The sequence below is a fragment of the Podarcis raffonei genome, chromosome 4 (assembly GCF_027172205.1).
Source record: "Podarcis raffonei isolate rPodRaf1 chromosome 4, rPodRaf1.pri, whole genome shotgun sequence".
NCBI lineage: Eukaryota > Metazoa > Chordata > Lepidosauria > Squamata > Lacertidae > Podarcis > Podarcis raffonei.
Genome location: NC_070605.1, coordinates 42,063,196 through 42,081,583, shown reverse-complemented (window position 1 = coordinate 42,081,583; position 18,388 = coordinate 42,063,196). Strand labels below are relative to the sequence as shown.

The 18,388-nt window shown below is 41.7% G+C and overlaps 1 protein-coding gene across 3 annotated transcripts in view; it reads left to right on the top strand.

Moving 5' to 3' along the window:
* The first annotated feature begins 431 nt into the window (after positions 1–431).
* The window catches only part of LOC128412877 (myelin protein zero-like protein 1), a 35,132-nt gene continuing 17,175 nt past the window's right edge, over positions 432–18,388 (top strand). Inside the window, exons 1-3 of one of the 3 annotated variants that reach the window (XM_053386387.1) lie at positions 432–672; positions 16,779–16,939; positions 17,456–17,669. In XM_053386387.1, the coding sequence (XP_053242362.1) occupies positions 492–672; positions 16,779–16,939; positions 17,456–17,669 (556 nt within the window). In that variant the 5' untranslated portion in view covers positions 432–491. The remainder of the gene's footprint in view (positions 673–16,778; positions 16,940–17,455; positions 17,670–18,388) is intronic. The other 2 variants (XM_053386389.1, XM_053386388.1) reach the window with 2 other exon arrangements.

Here is an 18,388-nt window from a genome sequence, read left to right as displayed (position 1 = left end):
GAACAGAACCCAAGAGGGCTTCCGCATGTCAGGCTACGAAAATGTGCACAGATGTGAGTGGAGTGGCGTGGAGCAAGTCCTTAAAAACCCCCAGTAAGGACAAGATCCACGGTGACGCCTTACTACTACTACTACTACTACTACTACTACTACTACTACTACTACTGAGCCGGCGTCACCACAACCTTTCTGTCGAAAACAGGCCATGGCAAAGCTACCGCTCTGCAATTGCCCAGCCCTCACAATAAAGCCCCAAGGTAGCTTCCAGTCACGTGACAGGCGCCCAAAGTGGGCGGGCAGCTTCTCTTCTCAATGGCCCTCCCATGGCTGAGTGAAATCCCGAGCTCCCAATCGCCCTGCGACGTGAGAAGTGAAGGGCAGAGCCTGGCCAGAAGGAAGACGCTGGATTCAGGAGGTGTGCGTGATTGACAGCGCTCCGGCTCAATACCGGCGTGGAGGTTCCCTTCGGCTCTCCCACTCCTCTTCCAACCATGGGCGGGGGTGGAACAATGAGAGGAAAAGGAGGTGGAGGCAGGAAAATGGCAGCGGCGACCGTGGCGGTGGCGGCGTTAACGGCGCCAGGAGGAGGCGGCGGCTGCAGTCCGAGGCAAGGCGCTGCTCCGCTCGCCGCCTGGCTCAGCTCGTTGCTGCTGGCGGCGGCTCTCGGCTTGTGTGAGTGGGTTTCCCGTGTCGGGGTCGGCGCGCCTGAAAGGGAAGGAGGGGAGCCAAGGAGGGAGAAAGCAGGGCGGGAGAAAAGCCTTTCCTCTTCGCTGAGCCCCGCCGTCTCCGCCAGAACTCGGGCGGCGGGGGAAGCGGAGCGCGCGCGGGAGGCGAGTCGTCTGGGGCGTGTGAACGCGACGCTGCGGCGGAGCGGAGCGCTGTTTCCTGGGTGCCGTTGGGTGTTGGCGGGGGATTCCAGGTCTCCCTGAGCCCCCCTCGCAGCCCCTCCCTGGTCTCTCTCCGGTAAAAGGAAGAATGGGTGGGGGTGAGCTAACGTACGTGTCATGATGGTGGCGGGTGTACGTGTGAATCGCTTTGCAGAAGAGCCCAGGGCGGAACAGAGACCAAGGAAGAGCAGGTGACTTCTCTCCCTCTGCTACTCCGCCCTTTGGGTCTTTAGGTTGAGCTCTGCACAGATAATAATAAGGGTAAGTGCTGAGCCAGGCAAGAGGGGAAATTGCTGCGTCCATGAATCAATCTCTTTCCTTTCTGCTGGTACCGGATAAAGCGCCCAAGACCTCGTATGTCTAGGATTGGTGTTGCCATTGTTTGGCTTTGAGTTTCCTGCCTTCATTTGTAGCGCCGCTTTCTTAAAGCAGTGTACAGTTCTTACTAGTCGTAAAGCAATGGATGCGATGAGGTAGTCTGGTCACGGGAACAGTCCCGCAAACAGGTATGGCGATATACTGCTTCACTGCACATGCTCAAGAGTTAGCCTGGGTCAGTTCAAGTCAAATGTGTGTTAACGCAGAGTCAGTAATGAAAATCTATCCTAGGAGTTGTTGCACACAGTTTTTACACGTGCCTTTCAGAGAAATTGGCTTTCCACAACCTGGTCAAACTGACTTAGATCTGCCTGAGGGTGATCAGCTTACAGATTCCTTCTGAGGCACCAACATAATTATTAAACACAGTTTCCCATACTTCCGTTTCCTTTTCTTGGGTAAATTGACTCATCTCACAAATGTACAATGTTGCCGTGGCCATTTCTCTGTTACGCTCTTTGAATATAAAATGTAAAAGGTAAAGGTAAAGGTACCCCTGCCCATACGGGCCAGTCTTGACAGACTCTAGGGTTGTGCGCCCATTTCACTCAAGAGGCCGGGGGCCAGCGCTGTCCGGAGACACTTCCGGGTCACGTGGCCAGCGTGACATCGCTGCTCTGGCGAGCCAGAGCCACACACGGAAACGCCGTTTACCTTCCCGCTAGTAAGCGGTCCCTATTTATCTACTTGCACCCGGGGGTGCTTTCGAACTGCTAGGTTGGCAGGCGCTGGGACCGAGCAGCGGGAGCGCACCCCGCCGCGGGGATTCGAACCACCGACCTTTCGATCGGCAAGCCCTAGGTGCTGAGGCTTTTACCCACAGCGCCACCCGTGTCCCCTTATAAAATGTACTAGTATGCAAAATGGCTACTGGCTAGCTATATTAAGTAATGTCCTGTTATTCTGCAGCAATGAAATCAATCCATCTGTAAGCTGGGCAGGGTTTTTCCCCCTATGAACTAGCAGTGCTTTAATTTGTGAAAGGATAGTGGTTTGGACCTATGGAATATTATCTGTTTGAAACTCCCTTTTGTTCCTTATTGCTGAGCTATGTTAGAATGATGTTTTTTGTTTTAATCCCAAGTAGCTGTTCTCTGGGCATTTCAGTTGCTTCCAGAAGTAACATATTAAATAGAATCAACATAAGCACTTTTTCATGTGCTGCTTAATACATGAGGTAATGAATAACCTGGCTTAAATCAGTGTTAGGAACTCTGATATATAAGCTATGTGCCAAATGGCTCCTTAAACCAAAGTTAGTCACCAAAATGGAATGTTTAGTTGCCATTTTGGGGCAAGACAGCTCTGAAGTCTTATTTGTCAGACGATGCACCGATTGTGATTCTCAGTTAAGCATCTGGCTAGTTCAGATAACAACCTTGAGCTTTGATAAGAAAGAAACGTCATTTGATCCAGGGACAGTCCACACATATATATTGGTCTTTTTGAATCTCTCACTTAATGGTGATTGCCCCTGCTCAGACTGCACAGAAGAAGCATTTTGGTTCCAGAAATTCATTCTGATTGTGCTGATAAAACATAACTGATAGAATTCTACAGGTTGGAGTATTAGCAAGGCCTTTTTTCAGTCAGACTGGTGGAAATCTGTTCCGGCACCTCTTAGGAGGGCACCATTGCCATTATAAGAGAAAAAAGGAGGCATTCATGGTGAGTTCCAGCATCCCTTTTTCTAGAAAAATACCACTGGGTATTAGTTTGTGAAAACAGTCCAGATCCAATGATCCCCAGGCATGCACTTGCAGATGGTAGAAGTGCCATCCTAGCAGCCAGGCATATTCACTTGGTTGCAAGTGGTTGAAAGCAAGGTGCAAAATGTGCCTGGCTAATTTCAAACACTGGTTTAAGTGTATTGGATATTAATCCAGCCGGTCACACAAAAACAGTCCCACAAGCAGGTCTTATGAATATGCCTGTACAGTGGTACCTTGGTTCTCAAACTTAATCTGTTCCGGGAGTCCGTTTGACTCCCAAAATGGTTCGAAAACCAAGGTGCAACTTCCAATTGGCTGCAGGACCTTCCTGCAGTCAAGTGGAAGCTGTGTCAGACATTCGGCTTCCAAAAAACGTTCGCAAACTGGAATACTTACTTCTGGGTTTGCAGTGTTCGGGAGCCTATTTGTTCGGGAGCCAAGCTCATTGAGAACCAAGGTACCACTGTACTAGCAAAAATATAGTGGTACCTCCGGTTGCGGACAGGATCTGTTCTGGATCTCTGGTCAGATTCTGAGGTTTCCGCAACCAGGGGGACCGCTTCTGCGCATGCATGCATGGCGGTAGACTGCTTCTGCACATGTGCACAATGCGGTAGACTGCTGCTGCACATGCACGCATGACAAAACCCAGAAAAATACTTCTGGGTTTGCCACGTTCGCATCCTGAAGGATACGCAATTGGAGGTGTGCGTATCCAGAGGTACCACTGTAGTGCTGTTTTATAATAATGAAAGAGTTACTTCAAATGGAAACAAAATATTCTTTCCTGTTGCAAACTTCATAGTTCCTACTAATCAAGACAGGTATTGTAAGACTTTTTAATTTGATGTAGCATTTATTTGATTAGAATTTAAAACTTTTTGCACAACTGGTTCATAGGAGGAAAAAAACTGGCAGTGGTAGCACTAATGGGATTATTGGAAGTGGTAAAAAATGAAAACAGTTTTGGTTGTGGTTTACTGAAATATTATGCCTAAAGGGGACAGTGAATTGTTCCCTTTTTGAACCCAAGTTTTTTGTGTGCCCAAATATATTTGACTTGCCTCTTCCAGAAAGTCCATTGAGATCACTTTCAGGATCAGCAAGCTTTAGTAATAGAAATAGGTCAGATTTTGTTTTTCCTTTCTACTTGGCAGTCTTCAAAAAATTCTATTTTTGTGTTGCATCGATGCCATGGATTGAAAATGGCACCACAGAAAATTAGTGATATTACTAAAGTAAATTGTGCATGTCGAATTTGGAACTTGTGGAGTCTGGAGTCTTTATTCTGAGGACCCACTACATGCCTCCTAGACTTAACCAGTGTGCAGAAATGAACTAAAAGTGCTTCTTCAGGCCACAGTTTAGAAGCCATTATTTGTATGCTTCAGGATGGAAGGTTTTTCCCCTCCTCAGCTTTAGTCATATGCTTCCTTCCCACACTTTACAATTATTGAGCAAATCAAAACAAAGGCACTTGTATTTCTTTTCTTCCATTAAATGGAGCGCCTTAAGATACACCAGAGTGAGAATAATAGGACTCTCAACTGTTATTAACAGTAGTCCATTATGGCATGGTTGCAGAGCTCCAGTCAGATAAATGGCCATTTCAGAGTCTAATCCTATTTCTAACCTAGCTTCAGTTCGAAGGAACAATATTATAGACTGCTACTTTCACTCTTTGTTCAATAAATTCTAGGATAACTGACAGGGTTCCTGAATCTGTATTTGGTTTTTTGCACCACGTCAAACTTTTCAGCTAAACATTCTGACTTCTCAGAAATATAAGCAATAGAGATAGCTCAAACACATGCTGAGACAGGAAAGGAAAAGTATTCACAAAGCAACAATTAAGGTGTTTGTGCTTACATGCTTGTTCTGTATATGTATCTTTGCTAGTGTAAGTATATAGCTGGACTGGGGACGCAGCTTACCGTATTTTACCGTCTATAAGACGCCCCCATGTATAAGACGACCCCTATTTTTTGAGCCCAAAATTAAGAAATAAATATTTTAAACATTCCGTGTATAAGACGACCCCCAATTTTAAACTTTAAAAAATTGGGAAAAAACATAGTTTTACACATGGAAAAATATGGTATTTTTTTTTAGTCTTGCGTGGATTCATTTTCAAATCTTAACATTTCAGTTGATTGATACAAAATATAGTTTCATTTCTGATTGGATAGTTGTTAATGGTTATACAGTGGTACCTCGGGTTAAGTACTTAATTCATTCCAGAGGTCCATTCTTAACCTAAAACTGTTCTTAACCTGAAGCACCACTTTAGCTAATAGGGCCTCCTGCTGCTGCTGCTGCGCCACCGGAGCAAGATTTCTGTTCTCATCCTGAAGCAAAGTTCTGAACCTGAGGTACTATTTCTGGGTTAGCAGAGTCTGTAACCTGAAGCGTATGTAACCTGAAGCATATGTAACCCGAGGTACCACTGTAGTTTGTGGCTGTGGTTGTAGCATTGTTGTGAAACTTCGTAGTATTGTTCTCCTCAACAAAAACTTAGAAGCTTTCCCTAGACCAAGTAAGTTTTTATAACTGGACTTAAGTATACATTCTTTCCTCCTTGCCCCACCTTAACTGTTAGGGGAAACTGCTACTGACTGGTGACTCTTTACCTATATGCGTGGAAGCCAGCAAATACTTGTTGCAAATTACAGTGATCTTTGGTTATGTGGAGCTGTTGAAAATAATCCCCATGACCTTCTTGTCGTGTTTTGTAATTTTCCATGCAAGATGGGGCTATTTCAGTATTGAAACATCTTCCAAAATTTTGCAATACCAGCTCAACAGAGCCATAAGTAATGTTTAGCAAAGGTAGTGTAAAGAGCTCTCTGATGACACATTTCCAACATTCATCTTTTAGCTTTTTTTAGTGCATTTCTTATTGAGTACACTGTTGGGAGGAAATAGGCCAGGAATGGGGAATTTGTGACCCTCCAGATGTTGTTGGTCTCCCATCAGCTTCAGTCAGCATAGCCAATGGTCAGGAATGATGTGAGTTATAGTCCAACAACATCTTGAGACCTACTATACAGGGTTCCTTGTATACTGCTGTCTGTGTTGTGCTTTTGGGTTCATATTAGCATCCATACAACTCAGAAGGCATGGTTTGTTGCCTAAACCAATGAGATAAGTTTTTATTGAGAGCCTTCTGTTGGTACTTGAAGTAGCACAACTAGCTAGTAGTCTTATAGATATTAGTTCAGCTGAAGTAAGACTTTTTCTTTAATATTTTTACACACACATGCACAGTATTTGCTGTGTAATTGAGAAAACATCTTAGTGTGGACTCTTGCTGTCTATATGTGTACTTTGTTTATCTAGCTCGGTGTCCCTGTAATTGGTGCTTATGGACTTTGCACAGGCGTCTTTTTTCTGGAAGCCATATGAACTCTGAAACAGACATTGAATTGCAATTTATTGTTGTTTACTCCTTTTAGCAGTTTCGTAACAGAAAGTATTGGCTTGGGTGTCCCTGAATAAGTGGTGGCAACAGTAATTCTATATCCCTTTTGTACCCATTATCTGTAGTTCTTGGTTGTGTTATGAGAAATAATTTCACAAGGGAATGTTCTTAAGAGAATCTCTAATCTGCAACCTTGCCAATTATCTCTTGATCAAAATCTAAAGCAGCTTTAGACTAATCACAAATTGTTCTAACGTTGTAAGTATCTTGACTTTTCCTACCCTGCTGCATGACAGTTAACCAACACATCAACAAAGCCGAAATAAAGACAGGGAGATCTTCCATGATGTGTACTTAGTTATCTGCTAACACACAGAGAGAAGAACAGAATAAATGCTGAACTGTGGTCAGTATCCCTGCACTTGATGGACTGTTGGGAGTGGGGTAGCTGGTGAAGGAAAATTAATACCCAGTACCCCCACATGCCCTCCCTTCATGTGCTTGGCCATTGTGGATGAATCCCAATGCCATACTTATTTTCCTGTTCCGCAAGTGTATTTGCTCCCAAAGGCTTTTGGAAGGTTGGTAGCATGAAGAAAATGTCTTCAGTATATCCAGTATATCTGAAGGAGCGTCTCCACCCCAATCGTTTTACTCGGACACTGAGGTCCAGCACCGAGGGCCCTCTGGCGGTTCCCTCACTGCGAGAAGCCAAGTTACAGGGAACCAGGCAGAGGGCCTTCTCGGTAGTGGCGCCCTCCCTGTGGAATGCCCTCCCACCAGATGTCAAAGAAAACAACAACTACCAGACTTTTAGAAGACATCTGAAGGCAGCCCTGTTTAGGGAAGCTTTTAATGTTTGATGTATTGCAGTGTTTTAATTTTTTTTTTTTTTGGAAGCCGCCCAGAGTGGCTGGGGAAGCCCAGCCAGATGGGCGGGGTATAAATAATAAATTATTATTATTATTATTATTATTATTATTATTGCTTAATGTCCCATCTGCATTTCCATTTAATAAGCCCATGAGATTTCTGTCAGAAAGTTTGAAGGAGACGTCTCATTTGTTCAGCTCAGCTTTCACTGCCTTCTTAAAGGTGCAATCCAAACTCCACTTACATGGAAGTGCCCCACTGAATTCAATAGGTCTTGGTTGTAAGTAGAGAAGGTTAGGATTGCAGTGTTAAAAACCCCTCTTCTGCAAGCTTGTTTGCTCACAAAGGCCTTTGGAAAGTTCGGAGGAGGTTGCGGTCTGTGCATCTCCTCCAGTCCCACCCAGATACTTTCTGCAAGTTTGTTTGCCTACTGCGGGCAGAAAGTTGTGGTCATAGGTCTCTATCTTTGCTTTCTGCTTATCGGGTTTTACAAAATGTTTTTGTTACGTTTTGCTGAGGGTTGTAATACTTCACATGCTCAGGGCATTTTTTTGTATTTCACAAAACTGTATGCCATAAATAAATTTGTTAGAAGATAGCATGAGTCTTATTTTGTAATATCAGGTGTTCCTTTCTAGGAGAAGAGGCCCCTGTTTTGGAAATTGTGAGCATCAAGCTCACAACCACTTTAACCCAGCCTTGAGTATTGCATAAACTTAATGTATTACAAAGAATGATGCATCCAATTAAGTGGGCTCTAGCCCACGAAAGCTTATGCCATAATACAATTTCTAGCCTTTAAAATGGCAGTGCTGTTTTGTTTGCTGTTCTGCTAAAATTGTACTGTGACCTACTTTACAGGGTTGATGTGAGGATAAAAGAATATAAAACACTTTGGCAAATTTAAAATGCTATTACAGAAAGCTGCAGGGGATGGTTCAGATGAGAATGCAGTGTGCAGAGCCTACGTGTAATATGGGAGCATGGGTTACAACCTGCCTGCATACTCCATCGCAGGCAAGCCTGTTCTAGCAGGCAGCCACGCTGGATTTGCTGAGGAACTACATATAAAGTCCAAAGTTTTTAGGTCTGAATATTCTGTTTGTTTTCCAGATTCTTTATTGTTTTAGTTTAGGTTTTTTCATGATTTCAAATCTTCCCCTCCTCCCATTCAAAATCAGGGACAGCAGGCTGGATATAGGTATGTGTATTCCAAGACGTTCAAGGTGGCGTTCATAAGTCCCCGATGTGAGGTAGGTTAGGCTGAGAGATGGTAACTGGCCCAAGGTCACATGGTGAGCTTCACGGCTGAATGGTGATTTTTAACCCTGTTCCCCTAGGTCCTAATCCACTTAATTTCCCTTAATTTATTCTACTTTCTTGAAAAAAGATGTAGAAATGAAAAAGCAGAGGTAGAGATGTGAAGGCCAAGAAAGAATGAACTGGAAAATTTAGGGGGGAAATGCTTTTTCCATGATTCCCCTGTTGGATTGTATTGTATTGTGTTGTTTGTTTGTTTATAAAACACTTTCTTTTAGAATGATGAACAAATGTTTGAGACAAGCTGTTCATATAATTAATCCCCCAAAATAATTTCTGAAGCTGCATAGCAGAAAGACTTTTATGCAAGACTAGGTACAGTTTCAGATCGTTACAATTCCTGTATACGGAGGCAAGTCCTGAGTTGTACATTGAGAGTACAATACTCAAGTGAAAGAGCAAGATGCATTTCTGCCTCTTGGAGGGCACTGCTGTTGCCTCAAGAGAAGGAAGGAGGATTGAATGCCTTCTTTGCTTGTGGCCTTTAATTTGTTGGCATGGTTGTTGGATCTGTTTCTGACCTCTTGACCAGTCCTCAAAGGATTGGGAGTGGGAGAAAGTACAGAGCAGTGCAATTTTGTTACCTCCAATTCACACTGCTGCAAATCTGTTGGATCCAAGATTCAAAGGTGGAAATGTAAGCACAGCTTCTGCATTGGACAGGATTACAAAACAAGCAGTATGCTTAGGGCTTGCTTGCTTGTTGGAAAGGTGCTTTTAAATGTTGCAACATACAGAACATATTCAGGTGTTTGGCCACGGAATGTAGTCTGGGATTCTGCCAAGCGTACGCTACTGCAAGATTGTGTCAAGGCCTTTGCACAGCACAACCTCTGACACCAACTGCTTCTTAGCCATGTCAAGTAGGATGTTTGTGTGTGCCCAGGGGGGTGGGGGGACCTGGTCTCTGTTTGGAAATACAGTGGTACCTCAGTTGTCGAACGTTTCTGAAGCCAAATGTTTCAAAAACCCGGAAGTGAATGCTTCCGCTTTCGAACGTGCCTCGGAAGTGAAATGGCTTCCAAGGCATGTTTCTCCATTTTCTGAATGGAATTTGTCAACCACCCATTGCGCCTTAGTTGTCGAACATTTCGGAAGTTTAAAGGTCTTCTGGAATGGATTATGTTCGACAACCGAAATACCACTGTACACCAAATCAAGAAATAAACTGAGATGTGGAAGAGTAGAAGTTTGTTTCAGTTTGGATAAACCTTCAGTTTTTAGAAGTCTGGAAATGTTTCATCTCTGAGCTGCAGGGGGCAGAGGAATAATAATTCTCCATAAGGCCTGGAAATATATGGGGTTCATGTTTAAGAGTCCAGTGTGGCACCTTTAAGACTAAGAAATTCAGGCTGCTGTCATTTACATACTTATCGCTTCTTATTACTTCTATGTTATGTACACTAATCATGGCATGGATGCACACTAGAAATTGTGACAGCAAGGGCCCCTTCAGAACCAAGGTAAGACACTTAGGGGCTATGTATTAATAAGACTACAGTGTTTAAGTGTCCACTGTTTCTTTGCAAAGGAGGAGGATAGGGAGAGAACCAGGACAGGTGGAAGCCACACAAACGTTTATTCCATCAGTCTCCTCCTCTGGTAGCAGAGATTCCTTTGGTACCAAAGTGAGAAGTTTCCAGTTGGGACTAAATAAATAAATAAATAAATAATAAAAAGCAAAGCTTAAGTGTCAACAGTATGTTTGCAAGGGAGCATGATAGGGAGAAAACTAGGACAACTTGGCCATGACCTGTGGCCTCTTAGCATTACCAGGCCAAGTGGGCACCAGCTGCCATTGGCTCTTCTAAACAGATTTATTTATTTATTTATTTATTTATTTATTTATTTATTTATTTTTGCAATTTATTATTTTAATAGCAACTTGAGAATTTGTCCGGTTATTATCATTTGAATTGCTGTTCTGCCTTAATGGAAATTCTAAACATAGATTCTAAAAAGTAAATAATTTTCTTCAGTGTCCCCATAGTAAAAAGAAACAACAACTTTTAAATTGATATGCTAGTAGCTTATGTGCATATGATCATTTTATTACAGTTTTTGGTGTCTTGTATGAAACTATGCATTGTATTACCAAAAGTTCACGTTTAATATATATGAAGTCTTACGTGTTGTAAACTTGACTTCCATCAGCCTAGTAGATTTTAGATCTTGCTATACTTCTTCTCAATATCCATACATGCCGCTGCAAGGAGAAATTTTTAAAAGTACTCTATGAGGAATTGGCGGAGTAGACACATCCATTATTGCAACCAAAGGAAGCTGAGGAGAAGATTCTAACTCGATTTTATTTATTAAACAAAGTTCTTTAAAAATTGAGGTCTCAAAGGATCAAACAGCTTTGCAAAACCACCACATATGTATGAAGGAGCCAGTCTCCCCATATCTCCTTCAACAGGGAGGTGGTACACCTGGTATCATATAGGTTATTTGCAAAGGAGAAAGATACCACCTAGGTAGGAGCTTCAATTATATTTCCCTCAGTTGAGCTAAGACTGGTCTCAGAGGTTTCCCCTGCCCCCCAAAGCTGGTTTGATTTTTCATTAGGCATTTCTATTTGAAGATCTGCTTCACATGGGATTTTTGTAGCCGTAAGATGGCCAAATTTCATCTCAATTAACATTTTACATATAGATACAACACTTTTTGATGCAGCAAAAAGATTGACCACAAGTTGTTCTAAAGCAGACAACTTTCAGGCTATTCTGTTTTAACAAGGAAAAATTTTTGATTAAAATTAAACCATGACCATGTTACACTAGGGACTTTAGACAGAATCTGTTCTTTACATAAAAGGACAACTGTTACTATAAACACCTCTGAGCCTATACAAACTGGCTTGTTCCCAGCCTTTGCAGTCTAGCATACCTCCTGTCTTGCAGAACATCTGGTGGTACCTGAGTGGGATCAGCGGAAAAATTAGGGGAGCAGTTTTTCTGCACACCATTTACTAATCAAGAATGGATTTTCTACTCTGTGGATTAATTTTGGTGTGATAGTGAGAAGGGGGCTATGCCCTGAACTTCTGATCCCCCATATCCATGGCTTCCAGAGTCTAGTATTAAAAATTAAAACTGGATGCTTATTTAATCCAAATGTTGGATAATCTATGGAGAGACAGCACTATGCATCAGATGTAACTATGGAAAGCCCACAAGATTTCTCCTGTTTGACTTCATTAGCATCCCTTTAAGTAGAAGTAAATTCTGGGTTACGTAATCAAATACAGAATAATTTCATGTAATCGAATACAGAAGAATTGTTCTTTGACTAAAAAAGTTGTAGATGTTTTCAGGAAGTCTGGTCATGACTCATTTCTATCCATAAACCAGCTCTTCTAGAAAAGTTCATATGCTGGAAATCTATTCATTTGGAAACCATTAACTAATTATAGATTAATAAAGAAGATAATTCATTTCAATGTGAACTGCTTTTCCTAGTTGTTACACAGAATTTATAACATTTCTTGGCTCCTTTGGAGAATGATGCAGGTTAATCTAATAAAATAAAATTTATATTGTGATTTTTTCCTACAGAAACAAACTTCAAACTACTATCTTATTTTGAGGGTCAGGGATTAAACACACATATTTCCTCTGTCTTCATTTAGGAGCAGGCTTAAGACCTTCTCATTATGGTCACAATATTGAGAAACCAGGTTAACAGGACTGATTGTCACCCATAATTTACCAATGGAAGAACATACTGTAAGCCACTTTACTTTGCAAATTCTTGATAGTTCCAGGAACACATAAGGAAACACTGCAACTATTTTTCTTGACAATGTCGGCTGCAGTCTGACAGCTTAGCGGTTTCTGTTTTAGGCAAAATGAGGAACGAAAGGAGGGTTTTAAAGTCTTTAATGAAGAAACGAGAATGCTATGAAAAGAAGACATTAGTTTGACTTCTTTCCACTTTAGTATGCTATGGTGAGGATAACTGGCATGTGTAATAATGAAATATCAATTATTCAGTTGGGAGCTGTGTTGCCAACTGGTTGTCACCTTTTCCTAATCACCACCGTATTAAGTCTGTCTCAAGATTTGATGCATTTTCTTTACGAGCTTACACTGCTGAGAGCTGTCCGCTTTCAAATATGTGCTTTTGGAGACGCTGTCTTGTGTTGCAATCTTCCTTGGCCGATGTCCAACTTGGACAGGCCTCTTCTGGAAGATTGTCTTGAGCATCCCTCCAGCTCATTCTTTGTGGCCAAATCAGCTCTCTTTAAGTGAATGTTTTTAAAGAGCCTTTTAATTCTTCAGATTAACTTGTTCCTTAGCTACTCAGAGTAAATTGCATTTCCAAATGCAATTTAGTCTGAGATCCTACAACTTCTCGGAGCCTGCAGAGCTCTAGTCTGCATAGTAGTGATGGATGATAAATTAAGCACAGCTGCATTTTCATCATCTTTGTGCTAGTTGGTGGACCACAATCCCAAGGCTTTCTGTTTTAGAAAGCTGCTGTAATGGCAAACCATGTGGATAGGCTAATATGGTACAGTATCTCTTTTCGCCCATAGCCTTTTAGTCTGGATCTCTTGGCAATTAAATAGCAGTTATGAATTCTCCTTGTATAATATTCTTGGGTAACAAAACTTGGAGAAGGACAAATGTGATACAGTGCAACTTCATTTTTCAAACGTAACCTGTTCCGGAAGGCTGTTCGAGTCCCAAAATGTTCGAAAATCTAGGATCAATGGGCCGTCGGCAAAATCCATTGAAAAAATTGAAAAACGCGCCTCAAAAGCTGTTTGGTTTCCGAGGCGTGTTTGAAAACGGAAGCAATTACTTCTGGGTTTTTGGCATTCGGGTTCCAAATTGTTTGGCTTCTGAGATGCTGGAAAACCGAGGTTCCACTGTAACAGAATACAAGCAGTACTGGTTGTGCCCAACTAGTAAACTCAGTGGAGACATGTAGATGCATGAGTCTGTTTCTCAGCTTACTTGTGGCTATTTTGAGAAGGATATGCACAGAAAAAGACTTTTGGATTCCCAGGGCCTATTCAAAGGCATACCTAGGGTCCTTTGTGCTCTTGGTAAGGAGCTATATTGGGGGGGGGGGTGTGTGTGTGCGCGCACACACATATACACACAGAAATAAAATCTGAGAAGCTGGTGAACTTGTTTGGACAGAGTTGCGGTGAGCAGAGCTGTAAGTGAAAGATTTAAGTGCAGGCGCCCCATAGGTTTCTAAACGGCATCGTTATTTGGGCAATTTTATTTCTAGACCATTTCTTAACTGTCGTTAACAGGGAATTTTTCAGAGTTGCAAAATGGGTTGATGGTTTCATCAAGCTATCCACCATGAACCTAAGGTCCTTCCTAGCCAATTCAGACCCCATTAGTGTACATGTGACATTTTTGGGGGGGAGGGGGGAGGATGAGTTGCCCCTATGTTCATCACTTTACATTTGCTTACAGCGAATCACATTTGGCATTTTAGTGCCCATTCACCAAGCTTTGAGTGACCCTTTTAGACCTCAGAATCCCTTTTTGTTTTAACCACTTTGAACGTTGGCAACTTTTGCCACTTCACTGCTTACCCCAAAATTCAGGTCATTCACAAATAAGTATAAAATAGCTGTCCCAATACTGATCCTTGGAGAGATCCCACTTCATTCATTCCTGAATTGTGATCATTTATTCTGATTCTCTGATTCTTGTTCTTTAACCTCCTTCTGATCCCTAAGAGAACTTTTCTGTTTATCTTATGATTGCTAAACTCACTCAGGAGTCCTTCAAAATCTGACACAACATGTACTACATTGCTCCTGTCCATATGCTTGCCATATGCTTGAGTGGTCCATATGAGGACCACTCAAGAGCTATGTAATACACAGAAAATACCCTTACAGAAGCCATGCTTATTATTCAAGAAGTCTCGTTCTTATATACTTTTTGTAATTTTATATTTAATAATGCTTTCTAGCAATTTTATTGGAACAAGCATTAGTGTGCAGTAACTGCCTGTAATTTCTCAGATCTCCTCTGGATCCATTAAAAAAAAAGGCATTCAATTGTCCACTTTCCATTCCTTAGGTATGGAGATGGATCTTAGGGATAGCATACATAATTTTTATAGGCCAGCAATTTCACATTTGAGTTGTTTTTGAGGCTTTGAATATTGTCTGTCATCTTCTGTCTCTGCACTTCAGGCACAATCCCAGGAGAGCTTTTTTCAGCTTTTTCAGCTTTTGCCTTAAAACACACAGTGAGGGTGCTAGGAATGCATTCCTAGGAAGAGCATTCCAGAAATGGAGCCACCACTGAGAAGGCTTGTTCTCATGTTGCCACCCTCTACATCTTCTTTGGGTGGGGGAAAATAGAGAAAGGCTTCAGATGTTGAATGTGAGGTGTGGGTTGGCTTGTGTGGGAAGAGGTGGCCTTTAAGGTATTGGAGTCCTGAGCCACACAAGGCTTTATAGGTGAAAGCCTATAATATCATGGCACATTTCTGTAAATGCAGGCTTCTATAAATCTTGATTACTTGCATCATGGAAATGTGAGTGGGTTTTCTTAAGCACATTTAAGCATTTAACTCTGAGTATCATAGCGCAGCAGCTGTGAGGTGGGAGACATTGCTTGCACAATGGTGTAATGCTGAGTGTCCTGCCTAAGTGGTATTCTGCTCTATTCTACCGCATGCTGGACATGAAGGCAGTGCAGTGAATGTGGAAGTGCCAAGGCATTTTCCCATTGCAAGAATGTTCTATTTCCTGTTTTGGTAGTTCTATGTTCCATCAATCCCTGCTGATTTGTTTGCTTGCTAGCTACACCTGGTGTGGGTTGAGCTTGGGAAAGTTCCCAGTTTTCATTCTTGTTCCTAACAAACAGCTGAATGGCCACAAGTTGTAAGTCTTGAGGTACTTTTTTTAAATTCACAGGGAGCCCTGACAAACTGTGTAGCACACACAAGCCTTCCCAGGGATTCCCTTACTCTTCTGTCCATTCACTAAACACATTGGCCTGTTTAATTTTTTATGCGTTTTTGCGTTAAAACAGAATTGGACTGTCAGGAATCTGGAATCTTTAGCACAGCCTATGAAGGACAGCATTGATAGTGCAGCATATGAAATAACCTTGTCTCTGGCCATGAAACAGCTGCTGTCAATGTGCTCCTGCCAGGATTAATACAAAACCATCCCACTTTTGTGAGCTGTAGAAACTCTTAAGGACATGTTAGACTTTTCAGTGAAGGCAGAAAGAAAGCATTTGAGAACAATGTTGGCAGCAAATTAAATATATGCTTCAGGACAGGTATGTAAAGTGGGGGCAGGCAGGCAAGCTGCACTGTGGCCTTCCAGATGTGTCTGGATTATAGTTTCCATCTGCCTCAGCCAGCATCACCAGTGGTCAGGTAGGGTGGGAGCTATAGTCTAGCAACTTTTGGAGAGTCACAGCTTAGCCATAAGGACTACTTCTTACTTTTGGAAAACAACTTGTTGTTGTGACTGTCTGCAGCTTACATATGAGTTTAGTTCATGTTTGCTTATTGTAATTACATGGTGCATCATCTGGTAGTGAACCTGCCAAGATTTCGGTAGATGTGGTATTGAGTTGACCAGATTTGTGTGAACTGGCTTTAGGGCTTGGATGGTGTTTTGCCAAAGGCAAAAGGATTCCTTTTAAAGGATCCTTGAAGCAAAGACAGAGCACTAGTGGAGAAAGGCTGAATTTTATTGAGCAAAATAGGACTTTACAAAGGTACAAAACCTTACCCAAGTTCAAATAACAGTTCCTCCTCTGCCAAAGGATGGATAGGTAAACAATACACAAGAACTTTCTACGCATTTTTCTGTCATTGGAGGACGTTTTAACTTTTACCAGTCTTTTACTAGAATGGTTACTTAGATGAGCTGTTGTTAGTTGCCCTTGTCCAACACTCAACAATTGGGTAAATATTCAGTGATCAAGTTCATAGAGTATGCATTGCATTCAGGATGAAGTTTATACAGTGACTGATCTCACACAAAAGCAGAAATAATGCTGGATGTTTCCAGAGCAAATGGACTAAGTGCGACTCAACGAATATTTGATTGGGCATTTATTCTGGGCTGTAAGATTTCTAATGTAGCTCCTCATCTAGCACTCTTATGTAATGCTATCATTTCAGTCTGCATTGCTTACAATGGGTCCTGCATCCTGATTTTTGTGGTGTTTTTGACAGCCCAGGTTTCAGCTGTGGAAGTATACACACCAGCAGAACTCTCTGTGGAGAATGGGACAGAAACGACGCTTCCGTGCAGCTTTTCATCCTCAGAGGTGATCAGCAGTGCCGCTAGTGTTACCTGGAGCTTTCAACCAGAGGGATCAACTACTTCTGTGTCGGTAAGAGATGATGATTGAAGTAAGATGAGAATTAAACAAGAGCCTGCGACAAAGCAGATTAAACATTTCCCTGCTATTTCATACCTGTCTGCTCCTGCTCACTTTTATCACTGGTAAGAGTACATATTTAGGCTGCCTCAGAATGCCAGTTGATCCTATTATGTTTGGTATCATGGATAGTCGTCCTTCTGTGTTTGCTCCACAATACTTCAGTGGCAGAAGTATTATTAAGGTGAGGGGTTGTTTTGAACAAGTGACACATTTGTTAGTCACCTATGTATTCTGATTTTGTTTAGTTTAGGTTCCTGTTTGGTTAGCAGGATATGTCAAGTTTAAAGGTGTATGAGGTGATGGCAATAATAGGTCCAATAGTGATCCTGTAACAGCAGCTGGAAATTGGGGCAAGTGAGTCAGAATAAGGTCTCACCCTGAGCAATTGTATCTACTTCCAGACCTCCCTTTGTGGGGAAAACTAGGATATTAACACTGTATCCTGTTTTGTGTTCCCGATTACAGTTCTTCTATTATTCCCATGGCAAATCATATCCTGGGAAGGATACACAATTTAAGGACAGAAGCAGCTGGGCAGGTGACCTTAACAAGAAAGATGCATCTATCAGTATATCCAACATGCAATTCCGGGACAATGGCACTTTCATCTGCGATGTCAAGAACCCTCCAGATATAGTTGTCACACCTAGTGAAATCAAAGTCAGAGTTGTGGAAAAAGGTACTGCCGTCTCTGGATACAAGAGTGCTAGTAATGATGGTTGATAGAATGCTTTTGTGAAATATTTGATTAAGTCACTCTACAAAAGCCAATCACTTACAGGAGTATTATTTTGGCTGTTCTTGCATAACTTGTATTTTATTCAGAATGTTTCTGTGAATAAATTCAACTGTATTAAAAGAACTAAAAATCCTGTATGTAGTTAGGTTTTGGAATTATGGTGTTAATTTGCTTCTTAGAGCCAGCCTTAGCTGTCTGGTAAACAGTTTGGAAGGTGCTACAAATTTATAAGAAAAAATTGGTTTATATTGTAGTCTATTGATAGGATTAAGTCAGCTACTGTATGCTTATTTTACGATTGAAGTTGTTTGTAGATAGAGATAGAAGAGATAATGTAGCCCAAGCATATAACTAAGGAGTGATTTGAAATAGACTAGATCTGGGTGGATTTCAGAATGAAAAGAAGTTCAGTAGACTGCTAAAATAACTTCTTTTAAACAAATGGCGTTCACAGCTAGAGAATAAGGTGTTCTCAGCAGTGGCTCTTTTCCATAGTTAGACATGAGTATATATGTATATGTATGTTTATTAGATGTGCCAAGTTCGCTTTTGTACTTCTGTGAATCCTGAGTCTTAGTATAGTTGTATCCCTTTGCTCCAATACAATACAATACAAGTGTAATCTTGCCAAGAGGCAACTGTTACTAGTTTATGATTAT